Here is a 24,282-nt window from a genome sequence, read left to right as displayed (position 1 = left end):
TCTGAGGTTATTGCACATTTTTTCTGAAGACCTTTAGCAAAGTCCATTTTATTTTCCTGTCTGTCTGGAGAGTGGCTTTGTAAGCAGATGCAGTTCCCATGATTTCTGAGGCAAGATTCTTTTTGCAGAGAAATGTGATGTTGTGAAGATTCAGGAACAGACTGTCTTACCCACTTTGCTCTTTGTCTCTCTCCTTTTGTTTATCTTCCCCTTCGCAACTCACATATCCTTGGCCCCTGATTCTTTAGTGCCCGTCTCTGTGTCTCGTACCTTCGCCTTCAGCAGAGGGGACTCTCTGGCAGGCTCCCCAGGTAAACATGCATGGTGTCTCAGGTCTCCAGATCCAATATAGTTTGCAGGAGGCCTTTGCTCTCCTGTCCTGCATGAGATCTAGTCTCTCCCAATAGGCACTCCCACCACTAGGGCATATTGCAGTATGCAAATAACAATCATTTGCACACACAGCCCAGGAATTTCTAGTTCAACAGCATCATTTATGCATTTCCCTCCCCAGGGTGTATGTACATGGAAAATGGTGGGGATGAGGATAGTGTGAGTTTTTCCTTATCACTTTTCTGACTGCAGAGTGGAGGGATATGGAATACAGCAGGAAAAATAAAAAAATAAAAAAAAAGAGGAAGAAATAATGGAACACTATGCTTTATTTCTACCTCTTTTTCTGCCATGTGATCTCTGCCTTGAGCTAACCCATTCCTCTTTTCCCAGTAGTGTACCACAGGATGGTCATATTCCCCCTGACTCTGCTCACAGGATGCTATATGTAAAAATTACAAAACATCTTTTCATTAGGTTTAACCTCTCATGTTAATTAAGATTGCTGTTTTCTTTTTAATCAAGTAGAACCTCATAGAGCTACATGGGAACTCAGTGGTTAAATAGAATGTAATGAATCTGAACAAATAGCTGTTTATATTGTTTTCTTCTCCAGAGGTTATTCTCTTAGGCCCACAGAGCAAGTAATGACCAAAGCAGGGATTGTTTGTTCAATTACCCAGCTGCTAGAATGCAGTCCCATTTCCTATCGTCTCTACATCTGTGTCCCTTACCCAGTGTGCCATCACACCCTCAGACATGAAGAATACAGTTATGTTTTGCTGTCTGGATTGTAGACCCTGAACATCGTAAAGGGCTATGTCCTGAGACCTTAAACCCCCCTATTGGCAACCTCAGAAGTATTTATGTTCACTTTTTTTTTTTTTTTTCCAAAATCACATTTTTCCATCAAAAACCATCTGGTTACCATGTTTATCTGTTCAAGACAAGTTAACCACCTTCTCAAATTTCACCAAACTTTGCTCTTTCACTTGATGGTGATTTTCCACTAAAAAATAAAGTTTTCCATGCTCATGCCTTCATGATGAATACCAGGTAGTACAGTTGATGTGAGATGCCAGTCTGGCGTTCTTACCAGCTAAGTGGTCTATTTCTGCATGCCAGCAAAATTAGAAATGACCACATCATGGACCATCAAGATCCTTCACATGCGGTGAATCTCAGAGAATGCCAAGAGTTTGCTGTGAATGTTCCACAGGGGACACATTTTTTAAAGATTTTCAACTAAAAGGATCAAAGCAGGGACATATTTCCCTTTTTAAGATTTTCTCAGTTTTTTTCTTTTTTCCTTTTTTTTTTTCTCATGGTACTGAGGATTGGCTCCAGGGGGCACTCAATCACTGAGCTATATCCCTAGTACTTTTTATGTTTTAGTTTGAGACAAGATCTCTCCAAGTTGCACAGGCTGTCCTTGAACTTGTGATCCTCCTGCCTCCCTCCACCCCATGAACAGTTGTAATTACAGGTGTGTGCTACCATGCCTGGCTGTATTTTCCTTTTAAATTAACTTTCAGTTAACCAGATGACCTGTTAATTTTAATTACTCAGTTTAAGAAAGGTTAATTCTAGTTCATTAGTACTTATTATGACAAACTTCATGGCAACCTAGTGTCAGACAGATTAAAATGACTCATTCTTGCTGTGCCTTCTCCCCCAGGAGGGGCTGAGTCTTCTTTGACTCTGACTGGAGACAGAGTCAAACCTTCCCCCCAGTCTTTGTACAGTGGGTATTCAACCCATTAAGAAACCCTGGGTACAGAGGTGAGAGCAAGGTCAGCCTTTCTCTGTTCTTGGTTCAGCTTTGCAGGGTGCTGGGTACAACAGGAAAAAACCAAGAAGTAGGGTTGTAACCCCATCTGCACAGGAAAAAAGACAGATTCCAGAAATTAATAAGATTTTCAAGTTTAAAATGAAATCTGTTATTATTTTATTTGACCCCCACAGCCACCTTGGGAGTTATGCAAGAATTATTATTGGAAAATAGTAACTAAAGAAACAAACTCAGAAAGTAAGCCTTTGGGTCATGAAGTATGTGTAGTAAGTACAAAGAGGGCTGAAGACTAAAATCCAAGCTTGAGAACCTGCACCCCTATTGCTTAGGACCTGTTGCACCTCTGAATATAGGTATTTTGCTCCCCCTAGAGGGCTGTGACTTATTTGCTTCAGCCGTGCTAATGAATATGCTGCTTACAATGGATTGAGACCAGGGGTTCCTGCACCAAATATTGCAAAAATAATGAGTGTGTGATTGCACATCATTACCAATAGGGCATTCTTTTCTATTTGACCCTGAGTTTGAATAAGGAGAACTGAGTAGTTTATGGATTACCTCCAGAGTGTCATGTAATTAGCCAACTTTGTAAGGGCTTTCATTTTAAAATGAAACTTCTGATTGGCGTTCCCTTTCCCCAGATTTATTTCTTATTTCTTCTCCTGATGGTAGTGATCATGTTGAGTTCCCCATTACAATCTTTCCAAACCCACAAACACAGATATAGGAGAGATGTGGGAACCAAGAGTTCTTTTTCAATGATCAATTGTCCATCTATAATGTGCTCTGAGATCAAAGATAATGGAAGTTTCTTCATGAACATACAGGGACTTCCTAAAAATAATCTTTCTACTTTGCAAAATGTGGCAAGTGGAAATATTCCTTTGGGTTGGCTCTTGCGCAGTAAACATTTGGGAACCATTAAACTCCGTGTAACGTGAGCAAGTTCATCTGGGATCATAACTTGGGCTGACTTGCTGAGTTCACATTGAGCTTTGACAGAGGCCTGGTTCTGGGCATTTGGTTGTCTGATGTTGAATACTACTACAGAATGATGAATTTTAATAATCCCAGTTTGTTCTCTTATAAGCCCGTGTAATTAAACACCCCTTCTGATTCGAAGAACACAGATGGCCCATGGCACAGTGACCATGACCAAAGGAAGCTGTGCCCCCTTATCCCTCACTGATGCTTCAAAAGAGGTAGACAGGCAGTCACTGGGCCCTTCTTTCCCCTCAGATCTTCATACTTAAAGGGGCAGTCGGGCATTCTAATTCTGTGTTTTGGGTCTTATTTCCTGGAGAGGGTTGTGAAGAATCCCTAATAAAGGTGTCACAAGTGAAACAAGAATCCCAGAGCTTTAAGTTTTGGGGCCCCTGCATATTAGTGCAGAGTGAGAGGAGGTTCCATCTGGCCTCAATTCCAGTGTGAAATCCTCTTCCATTCCCTCCTCTGCTCCTCCCCCAATTTTACCCCAGTAACTTCAACAGTAACCTCAGTAACTTCAAGCTGCCAGCCAGGACACCTATATCTTGCAGAATGATTCCCCAAAGGTTGCAGGAATCAATCTGCCAAACCTCCACAGCAGCTGGGGGTCCAGAGCAGAAAATCCTGCTCCCTTCCACCCGGTCACACCAGAGCCAACCCGAAGGCCTATTGTAAGAGCAAGAGCATGCCAGGGACATGTTGGCTGCCTGGCCTACCTTCTATTGACAAGTCCTGTGGTGGGTTTTATGAATCGCTGTTTGATCTGTCTTCTTTCAGAAATCCTTGCAGTCTACTTAGGATTTTCCTTGTTGCTTCACTCCCCCAAGCTGTGCCTCTCTGCTCTTGGAAAATGCCAAGGGGAATTATACAACTTGAACTAGTTTGCCATGCTGCTGGGACACTCGTCTGTTACTGATTTCTTCTCCGTTTTTATTAAAAGCATTTCCATTTCCATTTCCCTTGCTCAGAGACCTCTGAGTGTATGTGCACAATTACAAACTGCCGAGTCATCAGCATCCTACCTATTGAGGAATGTCAGGCTCTGGGACACGAGACCTTGATCTTGCACAATGCTCGGGTGAGCCGAGACGTTCTTTGTCATGAAATGAAGGTTCTTTTTTCTTTTAAAATGTTCTTATATAGACCCAACCTTCATAAAAAAGTTGTATCTTTTGGTGTTGGAAACCCTCTGAGATTTATGAATAAATCTTCAGTAGTGTATTTACTTAAAAAAAAAAAAAAAACATGTTTTTTCTTCTAGCACAAAAGGGACATAGCTTATGTTTGATTTGTGAGTTCTTCATGAGCGCAGCAAGATGGCCTATCTGCTCTGGGTGCCCAGGAGACAATGAGAGCTTTGTGGGGAATGGGGATGCAGTTGTCACCTCGGTTTCCAACAAGAAGTGGAGGTGATTCAGGAAGAAGTTTCTGTGGATGGAAAGAGTTTAGTAGATAAAACAGGGCTGTTTCCCTGCCATCCCCCCTGAATAAGTCTTGAATCATGATGTTAGGGACATGGATATGGAGCAGCAGGTATGGAGTATGTGAATCCCATGTCTAGGAAGGCAAAGTGGAGGATAAAGGTGTGATGGTGCTTTCTCAGATTACTGAATCCGCAGGCTCTGCTCATGTCCTCTCCCCTTGGTTATGACCAAACTGAGTTGAAACCCACTGGGTCAAGGTACAATTTTTCCAGACTCCACTCACATGCCAAAGAAGCTGCTCTCCTGCAAGACTGCCTGCCCACTTCCTCAGCTAACCTGGAGGAAAGAGCACTGATTTTCTTAACCAGCCACCAATTTAGATACTCAAAAATGTGTCTAGCCAAGCCAGAACTCATGAATCTGTTTCCAAGTCACCAGGAACAGGATTGGAGTGCACCGTTTGCCCAATACCCTCACCACCTACCCAAATTGGTGCTTCACTATATACTCTGTGTCACTGGTACCGTCCTATCAGTCCTCGAGCACTCTGGAGGAGGGTCAGGTCCCCCTGTGGATAAGCAGGCCCTCTGCATCAACTCCAGGACCCCTGATTTACAAGCTATTCTTAAACAGACAAACAAACAGAGAGTCCTCCTCCTGTGGCCTCCCCCTCAAGTTACTGGGCCAAGGCCTGAGGCTTCTTGGATTCTGGTTACACACAATTTAACTCTGTACAGCTGTGTTTCTGGTGTCCTGCTCCCACCCCAGCTTCTTGGAAAGGTCAGTTTCCCCAGAATGTCTGTATCCTGAAGAGAAAAGCTTTCTGACTCCAGGATGACTTGAGAGCTCTGAAACCTTTTTTAAAACAAAGGGAAAATTATATTCTATATTAAGACTCCTCAAAGGAACAGATTTGTTCATTCCATACATTTTCCTTGAATACCTCCGCCAGGTCAGGCACTGCTCTAGGTACTGGATATGCGTTGATGCTGATCAGAAAGGACAGGGTCTCTGCCCTCATAGAATTTAAAACTAAGCAGACCTGACATATAAGTACAAATGTGTAATCAACTAATACTTGTGAAAGGTGCTTTGAAGGAATGAACAGGGGCAGTGAAAGAAGACAACAGGGGAATCTTCAAAGGGTGGCCAGACAAGGTCTTCAGAGAAGGTGACGTTTTCAGTGACAGTGAAGGTCTAAGAAGCAAGCAGCCTTGGCAGCAGGTGGGGGTACAGGGGAATGGCATCTGCTGAGGTGGGAGAAGCTTGTATGGTTCAAGAGGCCCAAAGATCAGGGGGCTAGAGCAAAGCAGGAGAGGGGAAGGGCGGCTAAGAGGAAAGCAAGGACCAGGTCTGGGGCCTTCAGGGGCCACAGCAAGGAGTTTGGGTTTATACAGAGATAACTGGAAGATAATTAGTGTTTTAATAATATGATTCTGACAGCTGAAGTGAAAACAGATCACAGTGGTTCCCTTTATGTACAGTTTCCCGGTGCACAATTTCATTTACTCATAGTTAACCAAGGTCCATAAATATTAAATGGAAAATTCAAGAAATAAACAATTCACAAGTTTTAAATGACTTTCATCATAGACAATTATTATAATTGTTCTATTTTATTGGTTAATAAATGGAGAAAATTGCTAATCTCCTATTATATCTAATTTATAAATTGAACTTTATCATGAGTGTGTATGTATAGGAAAAAACAGAGCATTTATCAGGTTTGGTACTATTGGCAGTTTCAGGCATCCCCTGGAGGTCTTGGGATGTATCCCCCACAGATCAGGGGGACTACTGTAAAAGATTAGGGTCCAGGTGAAGGTGATGAAAACTCGATTTGACTGGAGAGAGATTCATCAGATGGATTTGTGTTGGAGATGAAGATGGCAGGACTTGAGATGGGCCTGAGGAAGTGGCAGGAGTCAAGAGTGACTCCCAGGTTTCTGGGTTAACAAAAGCACATAGGCGAATGACATTGACTGAGAATTGTAAGATGGAAGTGGAATCCTTAGTTCTAAATCATATTAAGGCAGTGATCATTATGGTTCTGATGAGAAAATGATCAGCCTATTATTTTGATCTTTTTGCTACATGGTTTGCCAGACAACAACAGCTTGGCAGCTAAACAGATTGTCAGCCTCCGTGACTCACTCCAAATAGGCTCTAATCAAGTATTTTGATTGATGGCAGCATTGTTTCAAGAGACAGAATTAAATTCCCCAGGTTCTATCTTGAAAGAGCAAGGACCAAAATCTATGAAGAATTTGTTTCTTCATTTGACCCCCTGAAATAAATCTGTGTTATGAGAGGCACACAACTTCCTATTCCCCGTTTTTGAAAGAAGTGCATAGTGGCATCAGTTGGGAAGTAGAGGGGTTTGTTTTGCAGTCTCTCACTGGGGTTGCTCCACGGTTGAGATAATTCTAGGGTCGCTGTCAACACTTTCTCTTCCATTGATCCTGGGGAGGGTGGCTCACAGAGTCCATTTTGAAACCAAGCAACATGTTAGTTGAACTGTCCCAAAAAGTATGTCTTAAAAATGTAAAAACATTACATTAGGTCTTTGCTAGAAAGCCTATGGATTACCCCAGTCTATACATAGCCTGGGCAAGAACAAGCCCTGCCCAGACCCACACTTCCAAGGGCCCCACTTTAGCCCTTCTCAGTCTTGTCCCTCCAGGTGAGGTAAAGAGTTCACAGGGCCAACGGATGTGCCACACCGAGCCTATGTTCTTCCTGCTTCCATGTTTCAGATACCTGGGATCCCAGAATTCCCCACCCAAACAGTCCTGGGGTATAGTGAGTCCAGAAACCCTAGGGCCAGGGGAAGTGCTCCCTCTTTTCAAATACAAAACTCCAGGGAGACCAACTGGCCTTACAGGTTGCTGTGGACAAGGATAAAATGTTTCAACCGTTTATTATTAATGTGTCTTATAACTTGTAAATATTTATCAAGATGGTTTCTGGGCTTCTGTACTCTTGTCCCAGGCCCTGCTAATGTTGGGCCAGGCCTTGAGTTGATCCCACTACAATGTATCTCCACAGCAAAAAGTGGCTGTCCATGCTGGGACAGATGGTAGGCAAACCTAAGGCCTTGGCCTTTTCTAAATAAGGTTTGTCAAGGGATTGTACAGGATGTCAACACAGTAGAGGGGCTCATGGTCTGGGACAGCAAACCATGCTCACAGCACGTCATGCATTTGGAGTCCTCTTGCACCTAACCTGAAAACAAGATCCAGGAAAGGCAGTAGACAACCTCTGCCTGCTGCTGGGGGTGGAAACAAAGGCCCCAGCTCTTCATTCAAGAGGTCACAGGGAGTAGTATTGGCTCCTCACAGGAATCAACACCAGCAAAGCAGCTCAGCTCCTTTCTGGGCTGATGGGAAGGTGAGGGCACCTTCCCACCTCCTGGAATCACCATTGCCTGAGAGTCCGGTGGGACCTGAGTGAACAGCACCTTTCTCTCTCTCTCTCTCTCTTTCCATTCCTTCTCCTTTCTCCCTGCCCCACCCTCCTTGTCTTTTCTCTCCTCTTCTCCTTCTTCACCATCTGCAGTAAACCGGTCCCCTTCTCGCTGCAGCGGCTTGAATCGCTCTGAGTCTCCAAACCGAGAGCGCAGCGACTTTGGTGGGAGCAACACCCAGCTGTACAGCAGCAGCAACAACCTCTACACGCCCGACTACTCAGTCCACATCCTCAGCGATGTACAATTTGTGAAGGTAACTCCCCCAGGAGGGCAGTCCCTGCCCCTCTCCTGTGGGTGGGTTGGCTGAGGGAGCTAGACAAGGAGACCCCCATCCCCAGTCTCCATATTCCAGCATAATGCTGGGTGGCAGCTGCTCCTTGGCTTTATAAAGACCCTGCTTTCAGGAAGCTCAATTATGGTTGTCACTTTTGTAAGATCTCCTGATCCTTGTTTTTCATTTGGAGAAACTGAGGCACAAAGCAATGGGAAATCAGCTTGGCTGAGGCAAGTGCCTGACGGAACTATTTCCTTTGGATCTCCCATCACTAACACCAGGTTGATTTCACTCATTTCTTTTTTCAAAAGCAATTTGCAGGTAATTAGTAAGCCATGTGTATATAGTAGAAACCATTGTTTTTACATGATAGTATATTTAAATATGATAAAAAATATGATAGCATATTTTTACAACCAAATATTTAAAGTGTGTGTGAACTGAAAATCCTTTGTAGGAAGTATGAACACCTGCTTAGCTTTGCTGATTTGTTAAGAGAACCACTCTGCACATGCTCTGGGATGAGGCAGCCATGCTCCTTGCTGCGCAGTTCAAGAGGAGGGAGCTGTTTCTTCATACCTTTCATTGGGGTTGGCACTGCACAGAAGGCTTTTAAATTATCATCCCCCTTTCTCTTGCTTCACTAGGTTTTATTGTTTTGTTTTTCTAGCATTCAGCAAACAATTACAAACTTTGGCCTAAGGTCTTGGCTGAAGTCCTCTTTCTCCCAGTCCAACAAAACACTTAGTGAGTCCACTTGGTAACTGTTATCCCAGTTTGAGGCTGGATGAGAAGTGTACCAAAATCACACAAGTGGCAGAAGGTCCCTTCTGACTGTCCAAACACACCCTGGTTATTTGGAGTGGTGTGTGCTGGCTGGCTTTCTGGGTTCCAGAACTCTGTCAACACCCTGCATTGACACTGACATCAGCAATGAAAGTAGCCATGAAAAGAAGTGCCCATGGGCAGTTACTAGTGGAGGAGAGGATGAATGACAGCTGTGGGGGTGGCAGGGTACGAGGATTTCCTTGCACTCTCCCACCACCCTCAGGAGGGACTCCTGTCACTCCCACTGTACTGATGAGGAAGTTGAGGAGCATAAGATCATATGGCTTTAGGGAGAGGTGTAGGAAACCAGAGCCAGGGAGAAAGAAGTGACAAGAAACTAGCCCAGCATTACTCACAGGCGCATATGACCATAGACATTTAACAAGTCTAATGAGACCAGAAGGTTAAACCTTAAAAAGCCACAGCCCGTCTCTCCTACTTGTGGCTTCCAGGCAAGAAGGTTTTTTATGGCTACTGCAGACCTTCCTCAGAGGTGGAGTAGGAGAAATGGGAAGAGGGAAACCCTAATGTGCCAGCTTTTATTAGTTTATATTGGGCACATGGTTTGTGGAAAAAGGAAGGGAAAGCCACATGTAAGTATGTGATTCAACAAATATCTAATCAATGTCCTCTTTGTGCTTGTCACTGAGAAACTGGCGAGGACAGCCAAGTTGTTGCCCTTCTAGAACTTATATGACAATAGGGGAAGAAGATGATAGACAGTGACCCCATAAATAACCTAGGTGAGTTGAGGTAATGATAAAGGCCACAAAGGAAATAGGGTTGTGGGTAAACAGTGATTGTCAGGGAAGACCAGAAGGAGAACAGAGGAGGCCTCTGCTTTTGAAATGGCTATCAGAGCAGGCCGAGAAAAGGACACTTTTGCTTTAACCTGAAAGGGGAGGTGAGGAGAATGTTCAAGATAAAAATAAGGGACAGGGAGAAGTCTGGTAGGTCAAGGGACTGAGTGCTGACCTGTTGTGAGCAAAGGCAGGGCTGGTGTGTGCTGGGAATGGAGCATCAGAAGCAGTGATATCTGGGGTCTTCTGGGTGTGGAATTTGGATTCTATTTTAAGTGCATTAGGAATTTCTGTTGTTTACTTCTTGGATCTTTCCAGTTGTCCTAGTCACATGTCAGTATGCTGAAAGAAATTAGAATTGACTGGGTGGCTTAAAGAACAACAACAACAAAAATTTTTCACTGTTCTAGAAGCTGGGAAGTCCCAGATCAAGGTGCCAGCACATCCAGCCTTCTCCCTGTGTCCTCACATGATGGAAAACAAAGAAGGGAGCCCATCCATGAGGCTCCACCTCAGGACCTAGTCACTTCTCAAAGGCACCACCTCCAAATACCCTCACGTGGGGGATTGTGTTTCAACATAGATTTTTTTTTTTTTTTTTTTTTGGTGAGGGGTGACACAGACATTCAGACCATAACATTTACATCCTAAGTCATACGAGGATTTGATTTGTTGCTTTGGGAAGAAAAGTGAATGAGATTCTTTAGGAGTCAGGTTTAAGGAGCACCCATGGGGAGCTCAGATTTTTCCAAGACATTTCTAGACTTGCGTAGGTTGGGGAGTACTTTGGGGACGTTGGACTTGGCAGCTCCTCAGAGGAATGTGCTATGACAAATACCTAGCAGGAAGTTGTAAGGATTTTCCTAAAATTTACAAATGATCTCATATCTCCACCCCTAGAACACAAGGAATGTTCTGCAGATAACAAGGATGTGAGACAGCAGCAGTATTGGGAACCTCAAATCTGAAATCCTCAAATCTGAAGAACAGGTGTCAGTCCTTTAGTTAGATCAAAGGACCTGCTGTGATCTGAGCTTACCCAGGCATCTTGAAATTGAGAAGATCAACCAATTAAAGCATTATTCAAAAATCTCTTTAAACTGGTGGCTTCCTTCTCTTAAAAACTTTGCCTATAATTGTAGTCCTACCCAGGGGAACTTTGTGAGTTCAGATTTCTTTTGTTTTAACACAAGTATTTGTTTTGGTTTGGTTTTTCTCTTTTGTTTTTTAATAAAAGATACCTTACACTAAAATTGCAAATTACCTCCACCTGATTTAATAGACTTTGTCAGGGCTATTCTTGAGGCTTCTCTGTTACTACTTGCCTCCTTCTCCACTTTTGCAATCCAAGAGGAGTTTTGAGGAAGTGTTTTCCCTGCCCAAGCCCCTGCTGCTGGCTGCAGGAAGGGTCCACTAGGGCTTTTTGAGTCCAATGAGCTGAAATTCCAGAAGAGTCAAAATCCAGGAGTGATTTGATTTCAAATTACAAAATTAGATAGAAAGGTGCATCTAATGATTGGGAAAAGAATTAAGCAAGGCCATGACTAACAGTAATTAGAGAGCTGGGGTGTAGCTCAATGGAGGGTTCTTGTCTCATACACTTAAAGAATGAATGATGCAGAAGACTGAGTGTGAGAATTCAGTAGCAGATTTATCAGAAACAAGCAAGGAAAGCTCCCACAGCATAGGAGAGGCCCCAAAGAGAGTACTGTTGGTGACTTTCTGTCTGGGGGTTTTTATAGTGTTTTGATGAGGAATTAACCTTTCACTGGAGAGTTAATTGTTCCTCTTTCTCTGACTCAGTCGAAAGTGTACAATTTTAATTTCTTATTCCCATAATGGGATGATCCAACGAGTTTGTTAAGCTGAGTTTGTCCTGTACTTGTTCCTGAAAACAAAAGAATTGGCATGGGTTCAAAACAGCTCTTTGGAGTTGACTAATGTTAGGGTGGCCAGGGAAGCCTGGGGCAAGGCAAACATATGGGCATCGGGGCTGAGTGGACCTTTCAGTGGGCAGCCAAAAACAAAAGAGCTTCCGTCAAGGTTTTAATCTGGGGTGGGGGTCCTGCCTCCATTGATTAAGTTACGAAGGTACCAAAGAATCCTTATGAGTTTTTTTCTTTTTAATACATATACTGTAAGTATCATTATAAACTAAGAATATCTGGCAGTTGTCTTACAGTCTGGATTGCATAACTTTGACCAAAATACCCCATCACCATCTGGTGGCAGGATCCCTATATTGCAGGATCGTATTTAGATGAATGAATAAACCACCTGAAAGTTGAAAGTTCAAACAATATCCTAAAATGACAGGAGACATCACATGCTAGCCTCAGGATTAACTTCCCCAGCACCTTGGCTGCTAAGTCAAAATGTTCAAAAAGGGTAACCTTACTTTTTGTTAGTTTTTAGATAAGCAGACCTTTTTTTCCCTTTGTAATTTAGAGCATACTTTAATTTTTTTTTTTAGTTATAGATGGACACAATACCTTTTTTATATATATTTATTCATTTTTATGTGGTACCTCACACATGCTGGGCAAGTGCTCTATCACTGAGCTATAACCCCAGCCCTGCTAGCTTCAATTCTTAACTAGCCAAAGTAGCAGAGAAAACAAGCTGAACTCAAGAAATGGTGGTGTCTATAGCCATCAAGAGAAAATAGAAACATGCTGTCTTTTGAAAAATAGTTTGATTGCCTTCATCAACCAATCAATAGGAATTTGTTGACCACAAACAGTGGTTCTGGATACCATAAGATATACTGAAGAAATATTAAATATAGATACATTTTTACATAGAAACCCATCCTCCGTCTTATAAAGTTGATTAAATCTTAATTAGGGAGAGGAGACATAGGTAAATAACAATGATCAACACAGGGTAGTATCTAATTGATTACAAAATTATGTAGCTTTTTTAAAGGATTATATTGTCTGGAAAATGGACTTTTAAAAATTGGGAAAGAATCAGAGGGGAGTTAAGGTAATCCTGTGCAGTAGGGCATCCATAAATGGGTAGTGAGGTCCAGGGCCTGAGGAGAGAGCCACCCGGCTGGGCCAGCAGGGCTGTGCTGGCTAGTACTGGGAACACCGTTGATGGTGCAAAGCCCTATTATCAGAGCAGGTTGGGTCTAGCAGGCGACCTGTGGGACCTTTGCTGACCAATACAGTAGTGGAGGAGCCACACGTGCCTGTCAAGGCCATGAAATGTTGCTCCCCCAAACTGATGTGCTAAAAGTATAAAGTACATATTAGATTTCAGAGTCTTTGTACAAAAAGGAATGTAAAATTCCTCATTAAAAATTTTACAATGATTACATATTGAAGTGAAATTATTTTGGTCATATGGGGTTAAATGAAATGTATAACTAAAATTATTTAAAATTTAGTTGTTATATGTCTATTCAACAGTACTTTCTAGATAAAAAAGAAGTTGTTGGGGCTGGAGGTGTAGCTCAGCGGTAGAGTACTGGCAGGTTCTGGGTTCTATCCCTGGCACTGAAAAAAAAAAAAAAAAAAAAAAGTTGGCATAGACTTTGAACAGGGAAGGGAACTAATGAGAAGTGATGCTTAAATCTAGAAATGTAGCCTAGAATTCCAGCAGCTCAGGAGATCAAGGCAGGAGGATCGCAAGTTTAAAGCCAGCCTCAGCAAAAGCAAGGCACTGAGCAACTCAATGAAACTCTGTCTCTAAATAAAATACAAAATAGGACTGAGGATGTGGCTCAGTGGTTGAGTGCCCCTGAGTTCAATCCCCAGTACTCCGCCCCCAAAATCTAGACATGTAACTGGGAGAAGCAAGGCAGAGGTTGCTTTCCTGAATACATTTTTCAGAGTAATACCTTGTCAACAGTCTCTTTTAAGGAGACATATTGGCATGGCAGTAGTTTACATTTTATTATTACAAAGTAATAGAAGTAAGGCTGTGAGACGCACAGAGAAGGTGGCCAATGGGTGAGACCTTTCCTTTTATACAGCCACCCATCAACAGTGCAGACCCTCCTCCAGTCTCTGCCTCTCACCCTGTCTCAGTCACTCCCACACCACTCCCCATCCCCTCACGGAGACTCAGACAGCTGCAGCCAGGATCCTGGCTGAATCTCCTCTTCAGTGCCCCTGACAGGTGTTGGTTTAGCATCTTTGTGAATGTCTCCAATGATAGAACTCACCCTCACAAAGGGCCTGTCCTGTCTATTCAGTATTGATTTTCCAGAAGTCATCAGTCCTTCCTTTCCAGCTCATTCTTTCCTCCATAGCAATGCTTAAAGAGAGGGTTTGAGTTCCTGGACGCCCAATTCCAGGTGACTAGAAGGTCATTCACTGTTTCCTAAGAATAAGGAGAGTAGTACTGCTCACTGCAGGAACAACCTAGACGAACCTTTCCAAAAATAAATTGGTTAAATAGGGAAGGCTGCACGTTGTCCCTCCCCAGAGGCTTGGGGGACACACCCACCCACAGGAGACATAAGCCAGCAGATCCATTTTGAAGTCAAATCTCTCTTCCTCTTCGCTTTTCCCCACTCATGGCCTCTTCCTCTCCCCTGTCTTTTCTCATTGTCCCTACTTGGAATCTGCTTTCTTCCCCCTTCATTCTCTCTGGCTGTATTTTCTTAGTTAAGGATTTTCTTTTCCAAGACCTGGTCTTGCCTTCACAGCACCACCCCATCACACTGACTCTGGGAGCAGAGAAGACACTGCTCCTTCCCTTACCCGACCTCATGGTGTGCTACAGACAGTTTAGACCTAAGGAGGTCATCAGTTTAACCTGGCTTTGAAATACATGCCCGTTAAAAAGTCAAGTTGCAAGACCTGTGTGTGGACATGTTTTAAGCAAACATTCCTAACCACTGCCTAACACATTTCACTCTTACCCTCTCCTTGTCTCTGGGCCTCTTTTACAAGCTCAGAGAAGTTAACAATTTGGCCAAGTCGCCCTGTTTGAAAGTGGCAAAACCAGGACTTGAACCTTGGGTGTTGGGCAGGCAGTGTGTATCCTCTAAATGAAGAGTCCATATTCTCTAAGTGAAGAGTCATTTTTCTTTTTCAACTAAACTACAAGACAAATCTAAACTAATCCTTTTAAAGAAGGCAGCTATAGTAAGAGCAACTGTTTTGTTGAGCTTATCAGGTGTCATTTAGGAAATTTGGTGTTAGGGAATCTTCTGGGGAAATTTTGGAACCTGACTTCTCACTTCCCAACAGAGGAGAGCTACAAACGTGAGGTGTCCTCAAGAACACTGAACCCATTGAAGGCTTTGGACAAATGCCAGGTTCCATAAAGCATAGAACATACAGTTGTGACCTGAAAAATATCAACGCCAGTTACTAACATTCTACTACTTTGTCCTTTAAAATCCTCAGAGGGAAAAAACAAAAAACCTGAGTGGGACCTGTGTCTGATTTTAACTAGGTCTCAAGTCCATGGTTCCTATCTCCAGACCAGCAGCATTAGCATCACCTGGACTTTGCTAGAAATGCAAATTCTGTTTCTACCCCTGACCAAGTGAATAAGAAACTCTTAGGACCAGCAATCTTGTTTAACAAGCCCTTCAAGTAGTTCTGATGCTGAGGTTTGAGAATCCCTGATTTTGGACAGTTTTACCTAACCTGTGTGCTATGATTTGGATATGATTTGAGAGTGCCCCCCCAAAAGTTCATGTGCTGGAAGCTTGGTGCCCAATGTAATGGTATTGAGAGGTGGCAAATTTTTTTAAAAGGTGGGGCCTAGTAGAAAGTGATTAGGTCATGGGGTTACCACCCATGGAAGGGATTAATGTAGGATTCTCTCAGGACTGGGTTATTTTCTGTGAGAGCAGGTTATTATAATGCAAGGTCACACCATGTGCTTGGCCCCTTGTGTACTCAGCCATTTTCCTTTCTGCTCTATAAATTGTGAAGCAGCCAGGGAAGCCCTTGCTAGATGCCAGCAACATGCTGTTTGGACTTTTCAGCCACCAGAACTTTGAACTACTTAAACCTCTTTTCTTTATAAAGTACCAAGCCTCAGGTATTCTGTTGTAGCAACACAAAATAAACTCAGGCTTCTTCAGATGCACTATAAAGTATGAAACCAATAAAAATTAACAGTGGGAACTGGTGGCAAACAAAGGGTCCCTTGTTGCAGCACTAGGCTGGTACAGCTTTGGTAAGGCTCCCAGTTCACAGATCTCAGGGGTTCCAACCACCCAAAGGAGTTACTTGTGAGTTCAGGCAAACTGGCTGCATCCAGGGGAGTTCTCTGTTCAGCTCTCCTGAGCATCTGCCCACTTCCTTCCAGATCACACGACAGCAATACCAGAATGCGCTCACAGCCTGCCACATGGACAGCTCACCCCAGTCTCCAGATATGGAGGCCTTCACGGATGGAGACTCCACCAAGGCTCCCACAACCCGGGGCACACCCCAGACCCCCAAGGATGACCCTGCCCTCATGCTGCTGAACCACAGGACCAGCCTGCCATGTAAGTCAGTCGGGCAGACGGGCTGGACTGCTGTGGAGTGAGGATGGGCCTGCCTTCCATCCCCCGGCCCTACTCAGGGCTGCCATTCTCTGCCTCCCGGAGCCCCAGGCCTCCTCCAAGGCAGAGAGGTGATCCGTTCACTGTGCTCCCCAGGCAGCCGCTCCGATGGGCTGAGAAGCCCTGGCGAGGTGGTGTACCTGAGGATGGAGGAGATGTCCTTCACCCAGGAAGAAATGACTGACTTCGAGGAGCAGAAGACACAGCAGCTCTCTCTGTCCCCTGCAGCTGTTCCCACAAAAGCAGGTCAGGGAGGGGCCCCCAGGAGCAAGGGAGATCACCACCCAGGGGGACTAGAATGGCCAGGGGCAAGCTGGAGAGGGAAGCTCTAGGACCACAGCCACCGGGCCAGACTCCCTCCTCCTTACACAGCCACGAAGGAAACACTAACACGGAGCACCTGCCCCGCACCAGACCCGATCTAATTCATTCTCCCACGAAAACCATGTAGGGCAGTGTGAGGAGCTATGTTTCTGCCTGGATTCAGACCCTGGCTCCTTCACTTAGGAACTCTGCAATTCAAGGCAAGTTGTAAAGATTTGGTTCCTTTATCATAATAGATATAAATTGTAGTAGCTATTTCATAAAGTCGCTTGGTGTAAAAATGAGATAACTAACATACATAAAGGGCACACCAGGGTGTTTCTATAAATATTAAATTGTTATGATTAGACCTGCCTTGCAGATTAGGAAACTGACATTAGTCATTACCTTGCTGAGTGGACTCTTCCCTTCCTTCGGGCCCCCAAAGATCAAAGGTAGTCCACAGGACTGTTCCTGAAGTCTCAGATCATATCACCGCCCTTTGACAAGCTCCCAGTGTCCCAGCAGTCCCGCGACCCTTCTGTGCCTACCTCACTAAGGTGTACTTCCCCAAGCCTGCAGCGTCCCCACCCCCAGGCCAATAGTTGCTCTGCCCGATCTTTGAGACTACACCACTACACAGTGTCAGGTCCAAATCCATGACCTGAAAAGGCCTATAAGTTTTTAAGATCAATGATACATGTTTGAACACTAACCCAGAAAATCTGGGACATACATAGTTACTGGTCCAGGACCTGAATTTAGAACTGATGTTCTTTTTCTCCCCCCCACACACCAAATTTGGTAGCTAAAACATGTAGCTAGAAAACACAGCAAAGGAATAAGAATGGAGGCAATGGAGAGTTTGGAAAAGGTCCAGTCCACCATCCTCGTGTGAGATGTGAGGACCCCTGGGGCTCAGGTGAAGGGAAATGACTTGCCCCTGTCCACATGCTGCCCCAGCAGCCTCGTGGCTTTGGGTGCAATGCAGCTTCCAACACAGCGCTCCGCTTCCGCAGCCCCCTTCTACTGCATTGGTAGGAAGGCTTGGACCCCTTCACTGCTCTGAGATTCCATGGCTCCCTGAATACCCACTGGGTCCTGAGGGGGAATCCGGGGGCATGTGCCCAGTTGTGAGTGAGCCTGTAGCTGTTTGAGTTTGTGCAAGTAGAGGAGGTTGTCCTCACCTGTCCTCAAATGTGTTTGAGGAGGGCATGATTTCTGACTTGGCATGGAATGTGAAATTCCTGTTCCTATTTTCTGTCTTTTTGCTCTTTTTGTGGCACTAAAAGGCCTCTTGCTAAGAGCCAACACCTTCCTCAGGATCCCTCCCTTGTCACACCTACCCTGTCTTGGTTCTTAGACTTTTACCGGCTGAGGGACATTACTCAGAATCCCCCAGCCTTGATCCCTGAACATGTAGGTTGAGTTGGTTCACTCTCCTTTCTTTTCTCTCAGCATCAGATAATGAATGTTGTAATATCAACCTGGATACAGAGACCAGCCCGTGCAGTAGTGACTTTGAGGAAACTATGGGCAAGAAGCTGCTGAGAACCTTGAGTAAGTAGCTCCTCACCCAAACCTAAATCACCCTGCAGGTTAGTAGGAAAAGCACATTGGGATCTTCCTCCCAGAGAAGCCGCTGACTCCTTTTGGGAACCCCAAGTGGGTACAGTTGTGGAAATCCATCTAAGGCTTGGGTTATTACTGCTCCTTGATAGTGTGGCGATCATCCCATTTGGTCCTCTAGGACAGGAGTCTGTAGACCATGCCTCTGGGTTAAATTCTGACCTCCTTCCTTCACCTGTTTTGTTTTTTTGTTTTTTGTTTTTTAAAAAGATTCATAGACCCATTGTTACCTGTGGCCACTGTGGGAAGGTTGAAGGTTGAGTAGCTGTGACAGAAACCATGCAGTTCACAAAATCTATAATATTTACCATCTAATCCTTTAAAGAAAAACTTTGTGTCCAGGAGATTCCATAAAAGGAGAGAAATATCCTCCACAAGTGTCAAGGCAGCAAGAACAATGTGAAAATAATCCTTCCTAAAAACAATAGAGCCAGGAACAGATGATTTGCCCATCCTTGATAGCCATTATGTAATTACCCACCTTCCCCAATGCAGAAGGGAGCTAGAGTTCCTGGGGGTGATTCCCAGTTCTGCCCACCAACCTGGGCTCCTGGGACATCATATGGTGAGACCAGTTCTCTGGTGGAGGGTGTCTGGCAATGACTAAGGCTGAGCCTTCTGGGAGGGAAGGCATAATGTCAAGGTGTTACATGGGCTTCATTCATCCAGGGCCTTCCAGGAAATCTCTGTTGCAGGCAATAGTTGGGTTTGTGGCTTGTCAGAGATGTCTCCTTATATGGAAGGTACATCCTAATCCTTCAAGATGTAAATATGGTGATATCAGCTCCAGGATACAGTGCAGATGAGTGCCCGACAAACTTCAAGGGTTTTTTCTCCATTTCTGCTTCTATTTTGAAAAGAGCCTCCAACCACTGATGGAGGATTAATGTCCTCCAGGCCTGCAGATATCATGATACTTACAGACTGTGTTTTTTAGGTGGTCGAAAAAGGAAGAGGTCAGCGGATGGAGACAGAACCTCCGAGGAAAACTCCAATTTAACACCTCTGATCACATGACGAGGCAAAGAGCATTTACTGGATGTGTGAGATTCCTGGGCTTTGGGGGAGGGCCCACCTGCCCATCATCTGCTTCCCCCCAAGGCCTCCCGCAGGGGACAGAGCATTTCTGCCTTCCTTTCCACCTCTTCACCCCTAGCTGTCATTTTGGCAGACTTTCCCTTGTTGCCTCCAGTTTGACTCAGAGCCTTGCTGTGGCCATGACAGAAGAAGGTGCCTCAAATGGAACATGTTAGAAATGGTCTTGTCCATAGCACAGTCTGGGACTGAAGAAGAGATGACCCCCAAGTTGACAATGCTACTCTGGGACCCCTGCCGTTCTTCTTTGTTCTTTGGGATCCCCTGTGCCATAGCAGACCCATGTCTTGGGATTCACCATTGGTTCCTCCAGAACAAAATGACTTTGTACCGTATCTCATGCTTAGCTTAACTCAGAAGGTGCCACTGGCAGATAGGCACAAGAGGAGGCTGGAGTAGCAGGTATGAAGATTAGTTCAGGGAATGGACCAAGAATTCCTCCAGAACTTTGGAGAATGGGACTCAGCTGTGTTGGCCTGTGATTAATGTCACAGCACAGAAAATTGTCAGTGACTGTTCCTATTAGATAGCAGATTCAGCAGCCTGGGAATGTGTGTCTCGGCTGGACTGGAAAGAATGCAAGATGGAACCTCAAGTCACTGTTTTTCCCAGGGACACATCCGTTTTGGTTCCCAGTCCACATTAATCAATCAATGAATCCTCCTGGAAGAGGAGGGAATCAGTGGGGAGCCAGAGATGGAACTTCAGGTTTTTAGTGGAAAAAAAAAAAAAAAAAAAAAAACCAGAAAACTTATATGGAAAATTTGAAGCTGTTAAAGCAAGTTTAGCCATGACAAACCAAAGAGTGCCCAGGTCAGCCAAGAAGGATGTATGCTCTCATGGGACTTTCAGTGTGCATTACACAGGAATGTTGAAGAATTACTCTTCTCTTTTACCTGTTTCCCCAGCCCCTTAATATACACCCCAGCAGGTCAGATAAATGTTCTTTATTCCAAGAACTTAACAGTATCTCAGTTTTCTCCTTAACATTGGGGCAGGTGCAATTCTAAGAATAACCACAAGGTGGAAGAATGACTGCACATGCTACTTCCAAGAGTGAAATCGTTCTGATCAGGAACCACTGCAAGCTTAGGGAAAGTTTGGAAGTGGGTGCAGGTTGTCTGTGGGGCACCTGTCTGCCTTTCCAATCTATTTCCCACCCACTGAATGCCCTTAGTTAGCGCCCATTAATCCTTTGCTGCCTGATGAATCTTCAAACCATTGCCAAGCTTTTCCTAGTGGTATACCATCCAAGCCTCCCTCCCCTTTCCCCAAAACAACCACTCCCTCTCCTCATCCAATCAGTCACATGGGAAGGGGGAGACAAATAATTCCTCTGGGTTATTTGCATCTCAAAGGAAAATGCTTACCCACTGGAATCTTTGACTCAGGAGTTCTTAACCTGGGGTCCATCACCCCAGGAGGTCCACTGGACTTGAGAAGGTTCATGGAACCTTCAGACTTTAAACAGTCAGAATTTAGTGTATGTGTTCCCATGTTTTCCAGAGAGTTTAAGTTTTCATAAAATTCTCAAAGTTCTCAGACCCACAAAGGGTTTAAAAAAAAAAAAAAAAAACTATTTTCAATAGTGGAACTTTCAACCCCACCTTTCTGCAATGCAGAGCAAAGTGAATAGTGGGCAGTTCATTTTTAATTACAAGTGGTCTTCTCCAGTGTCTCTCAATTGATGGGAAAGGCTGGCATCCACCAGAAAGCAGGAGTCCTCAGAAATTCTTGGCACACCCTAGAGTGTTGTATAACCTCCACCCCACATAACTTTGACCCATTACCCACACCAAACCAGAACAGGTATTGCAGACAGGAGAACCACAGCACGTGGGAGTGAAGACTTGAGCTGGAGATGCCTCTTCCAGCGATGCATTACTGACTCTGACATGCCCCTTGCCTGGCCTGGCCCAGCCCGAGGCTCAGCATGCATGTGTTCTCTTGCTAACTCCATAGTCACCCACTCCTCACCTGCTTTTGCCTGGTTGGAACAGAGAAGGTAAGCCCTCAGTGCTGGGCACCTCAGACCCAGACTGTTTATAGTGAGTTTTGAGCAAAAACTGTCATTCTGCAGTCTTCTTGCCCAGCTGGCCGCTGGCCCATGGGGCCTGCATGGCCAGACTTCCACCAGGCTCAGCCCACTGCTGTTGCACCCACCCCTTGGCAGAACCCCCCCCAGGAGCTTGTCACCACTTCTCTCCCTATCCCCACCCCAAGTATTTTCTTCAGGTTAAAAAAAAAAAAAAAAAAAAAAAAAAAAAAAATTTTAAAATAAAGCATTTATGAAGGCTCAATAAATTGTAAATAATTTTTAAATAAAATGAAAATGCATTTCCTGGAATTTGGCTCTTTTCTTTGCCCCTGGAAGTGAAATTCCAAAGTGGCTTCACTTGAGCTGCAGGTTGGATGGTACACACACGTAACTAACTCCACCCCTGGCCACCTGCTACAAGCGCGCCTCTGGTGGCCAGGAGTAAAGCTGAGGGGAGGTCAGTGGGAAGCCCTGGTGCTCTACTCTGAGAAGGCAGGTAGGTGATTTGGCAGGAGCAAATGCCAGATACTGGAAGTAAAACCCAGACAAGAAGCCAGAGTGTGAATGCAGACAAGGAAGGAGCACTAAGATGAGAAGGGCTGGCATGTGCTGGTGAGGCACCGTGGTGGGAGCTCACCAAGTTCAAGGTCCTGAGTGCCAGACGCAGACAAGCCTGAGACTGCACTGGTCATGCTGGCTTGCTTCCACAGACCCTTCAGAAAGGAGTCAAAGCGGCACAACTCCAGCGGTTTGCAGCCAAAGGCTGGGGGAAGGACCAGGGGAGCAGCAGGCCAGGCTTGTGGGTGAATTGTAAACCAAAGGTGGAACAGCCAGACAGACGAGATGTACCTGGGCACAGAATGTCTTGTGGAAAGCTGAAATCTGACATCTACTGTTCATTTCTTCAACCAGCAAACAAGACAATTAATGACCTGTGCTGGAACAACTTTGGCCTCTTCATTTCATCAACGGTAATGATAAATGACAGCAACGTCTACTTCGCTTCCAGCTCTATGTACCTGTTGGCTCACTTCCTTCTCTAAACCACCCTGGGAAGGCGTTCCTGAGAGATTGGATGACTCAGAGGTCTGAGTGCCCTGCTCATGAACAGGGACCATCTGCTTAGTAGTCCTGCCTCTGACCTTCACTGCACACAACCCTGCGGAGTCCTGCAGCTTTCCCCAGATGTACAGAGTCTAGACACAGTGATCAAAATATAAGTTAAAATTAAGAAAGTCAGGCTCCCATTGAGACTGGGACTTTAAAAAAATTTTTTTTAATAATAATAACATTTTAGCACTTTGGCATGGACATTTAGGTTTAGGTTTAAAGCAGTATTTCTTATTGATTTCTAATGGTTTTAGCAAAAGAAATTAAATACTAAGATTTGGTTGGGTGAGGACTGTGCTCTGAAGGGCCACAAATGATTTTAATGTATTAAGACTTTTTAAAATAGTTTTATAGATGTTGATAGACCTTTTATTCATTTATGTGTGGTGCTGAGAATCGAACCCAGTGCCTCACACATGCTAGGCAAGAGCTCTACGACTGAGCCACAACCCCAGTCCCTATCAAGATGTTCTTGCCCCAAGTTTTGCCTGGTGGAGGTACCATGTTGTCCCTATGCAGGAGGGGTTAAAGCCACATTTGGGGAGAATGATAGAAAACTGACAGAAAGTAGCCTCATTCAACTTCCATTTTGGCTCCTTCCCCTACTAATGCTAAGCATCTTTAAAGAGGAAGAACAAATGTTGGTAAAAGGGAAGTGAAAATGGAAGGCAGGAAGATGACAAGACAGCATCTAATCACTTTCAGCCCATTCACAGCCACCAGGCCAGTCACACACCTGCAGGGTGGTGCCAACCAGATACTGAAGGATCTGGAAACCATAGCCTGTTCAGAAACACTGAAGAATGGGGGAGAGGGGCTCACGTGCGAAAGCATAAACAAGGAGTAAGTGCTACTTTCATATATTTGAAAGGTCATCCATTATAAATGCCAGTAGACTCACTGTGGTTAAAAGGAAGGGGGCAGATACAGGGGGGCAGGACAAATATAAATCAAATTCTGGTTCAAGGTAAAAGATCTTTTTAACTGAGGGCTCCATCAACAGAACAAGATGCCTCACTATGTATGGAAGGAATCCACCCCCAGGTGGAATGATGAATCAGGAACAATATAGAAGAGAATATTCACTGGTGGACAAAGGCTGGACTGGTCCCCTTGAATATCAATCACACTTTCAAGGCTAGGATTTTATAACTCAAAAGAGTATTAGAAAGAAGCAGATCCTATTAAAATACCAAGAAATAACTTTTAGCTATTTTGAAACTACCAAGTACTAAACCTCTTAAGAAACAAACCCACCAAATTCTACGTTTAAGTGGCGTGATTCTTCTGATAGACCAGGAGTATGACAACTTCAATGGAAGGGGCTGGTATTCTAGAATCACCCTGAGTGAAGCCATCCTTCCCATGAGTCCATGGAGTCCAGTTTCTAACAAGAAGACAACTGGCTTCTGAATGATGAGCCCACAAAACTGACACACAATTTTTTCTTTAAATTTGTTCTTTTTAGTTATATATAGTAGAATGTATTTTGTTATATACACACATGGAGTATAACTTCCCATTCTGGTGATTGTACATAATGCTGACATACGCTTCTGAGGGTTCAGTGATTTCACTAAAGGAACTTATATTTTTGTAGTTGTAGATAGACAGCATTCCTTTATTTTGTTTATATTTTTATGTGATGCTAAGGATCGAGCCCAGTGACTCACATGT

General features: G+C 44.3%; 1 protein-coding gene across 13 annotated transcripts in view; it reads left to right on the top strand.

The window, feature by feature from the left end:
- CNNM1 (cyclin and CBS domain divalent metal cation transport mediator 1) overlaps positions 1 to 21,794 on the top strand; it is a 56,535-nt gene extending 34,741 nt beyond the window's left edge. For 2 of the 13 annotated variants that reach the window (XM_079137819.1, XM_079137814.1), the window contains 6 exons: positions 249 to 311; positions 8,095 to 8,258; positions 16,190 to 16,373; positions 16,527 to 16,676; positions 18,192 to 18,293; positions 19,300 to 21,794. In XM_079137819.1, coding sequence (XP_078993945.1) covers positions 249 to 311; positions 8,095 to 8,258; positions 16,190 to 16,373; positions 16,527 to 16,676; positions 18,192 to 18,293; positions 19,300 to 19,379 — 743 coding nt within the window. In that variant the 3' untranslated portion in view covers positions 19,380 to 21,794. Of the gene's footprint in view, positions 1 to 248; positions 312 to 1,728; positions 7,224 to 8,094; positions 8,259 to 16,189; positions 16,374 to 16,526; positions 16,677 to 18,191; positions 18,294 to 19,299 lie in introns of those variants that run through there. The other 11 variants (XM_079137820.1, XM_079137818.1, XM_079137822.1 and 8 more) reach the window with 8 other exon arrangements.
- Positions 21,795 to 24,282: the final 2,488 nt, after the last annotated feature.

Source organism: Sciurus vulgaris (assembly GCF_902686455.1).
Source record: "Sciurus vulgaris genome assembly, chromosome: 4".
Classification (NCBI taxonomy): domain Eukaryota; kingdom Metazoa; phylum Chordata; class Mammalia; order Rodentia; family Sciuridae; genus Sciurus; species Sciurus vulgaris.
Note: the sequence above shows the minus strand (reverse complement) of the source record. Positions and strands in the feature narration are given on the sequence as shown.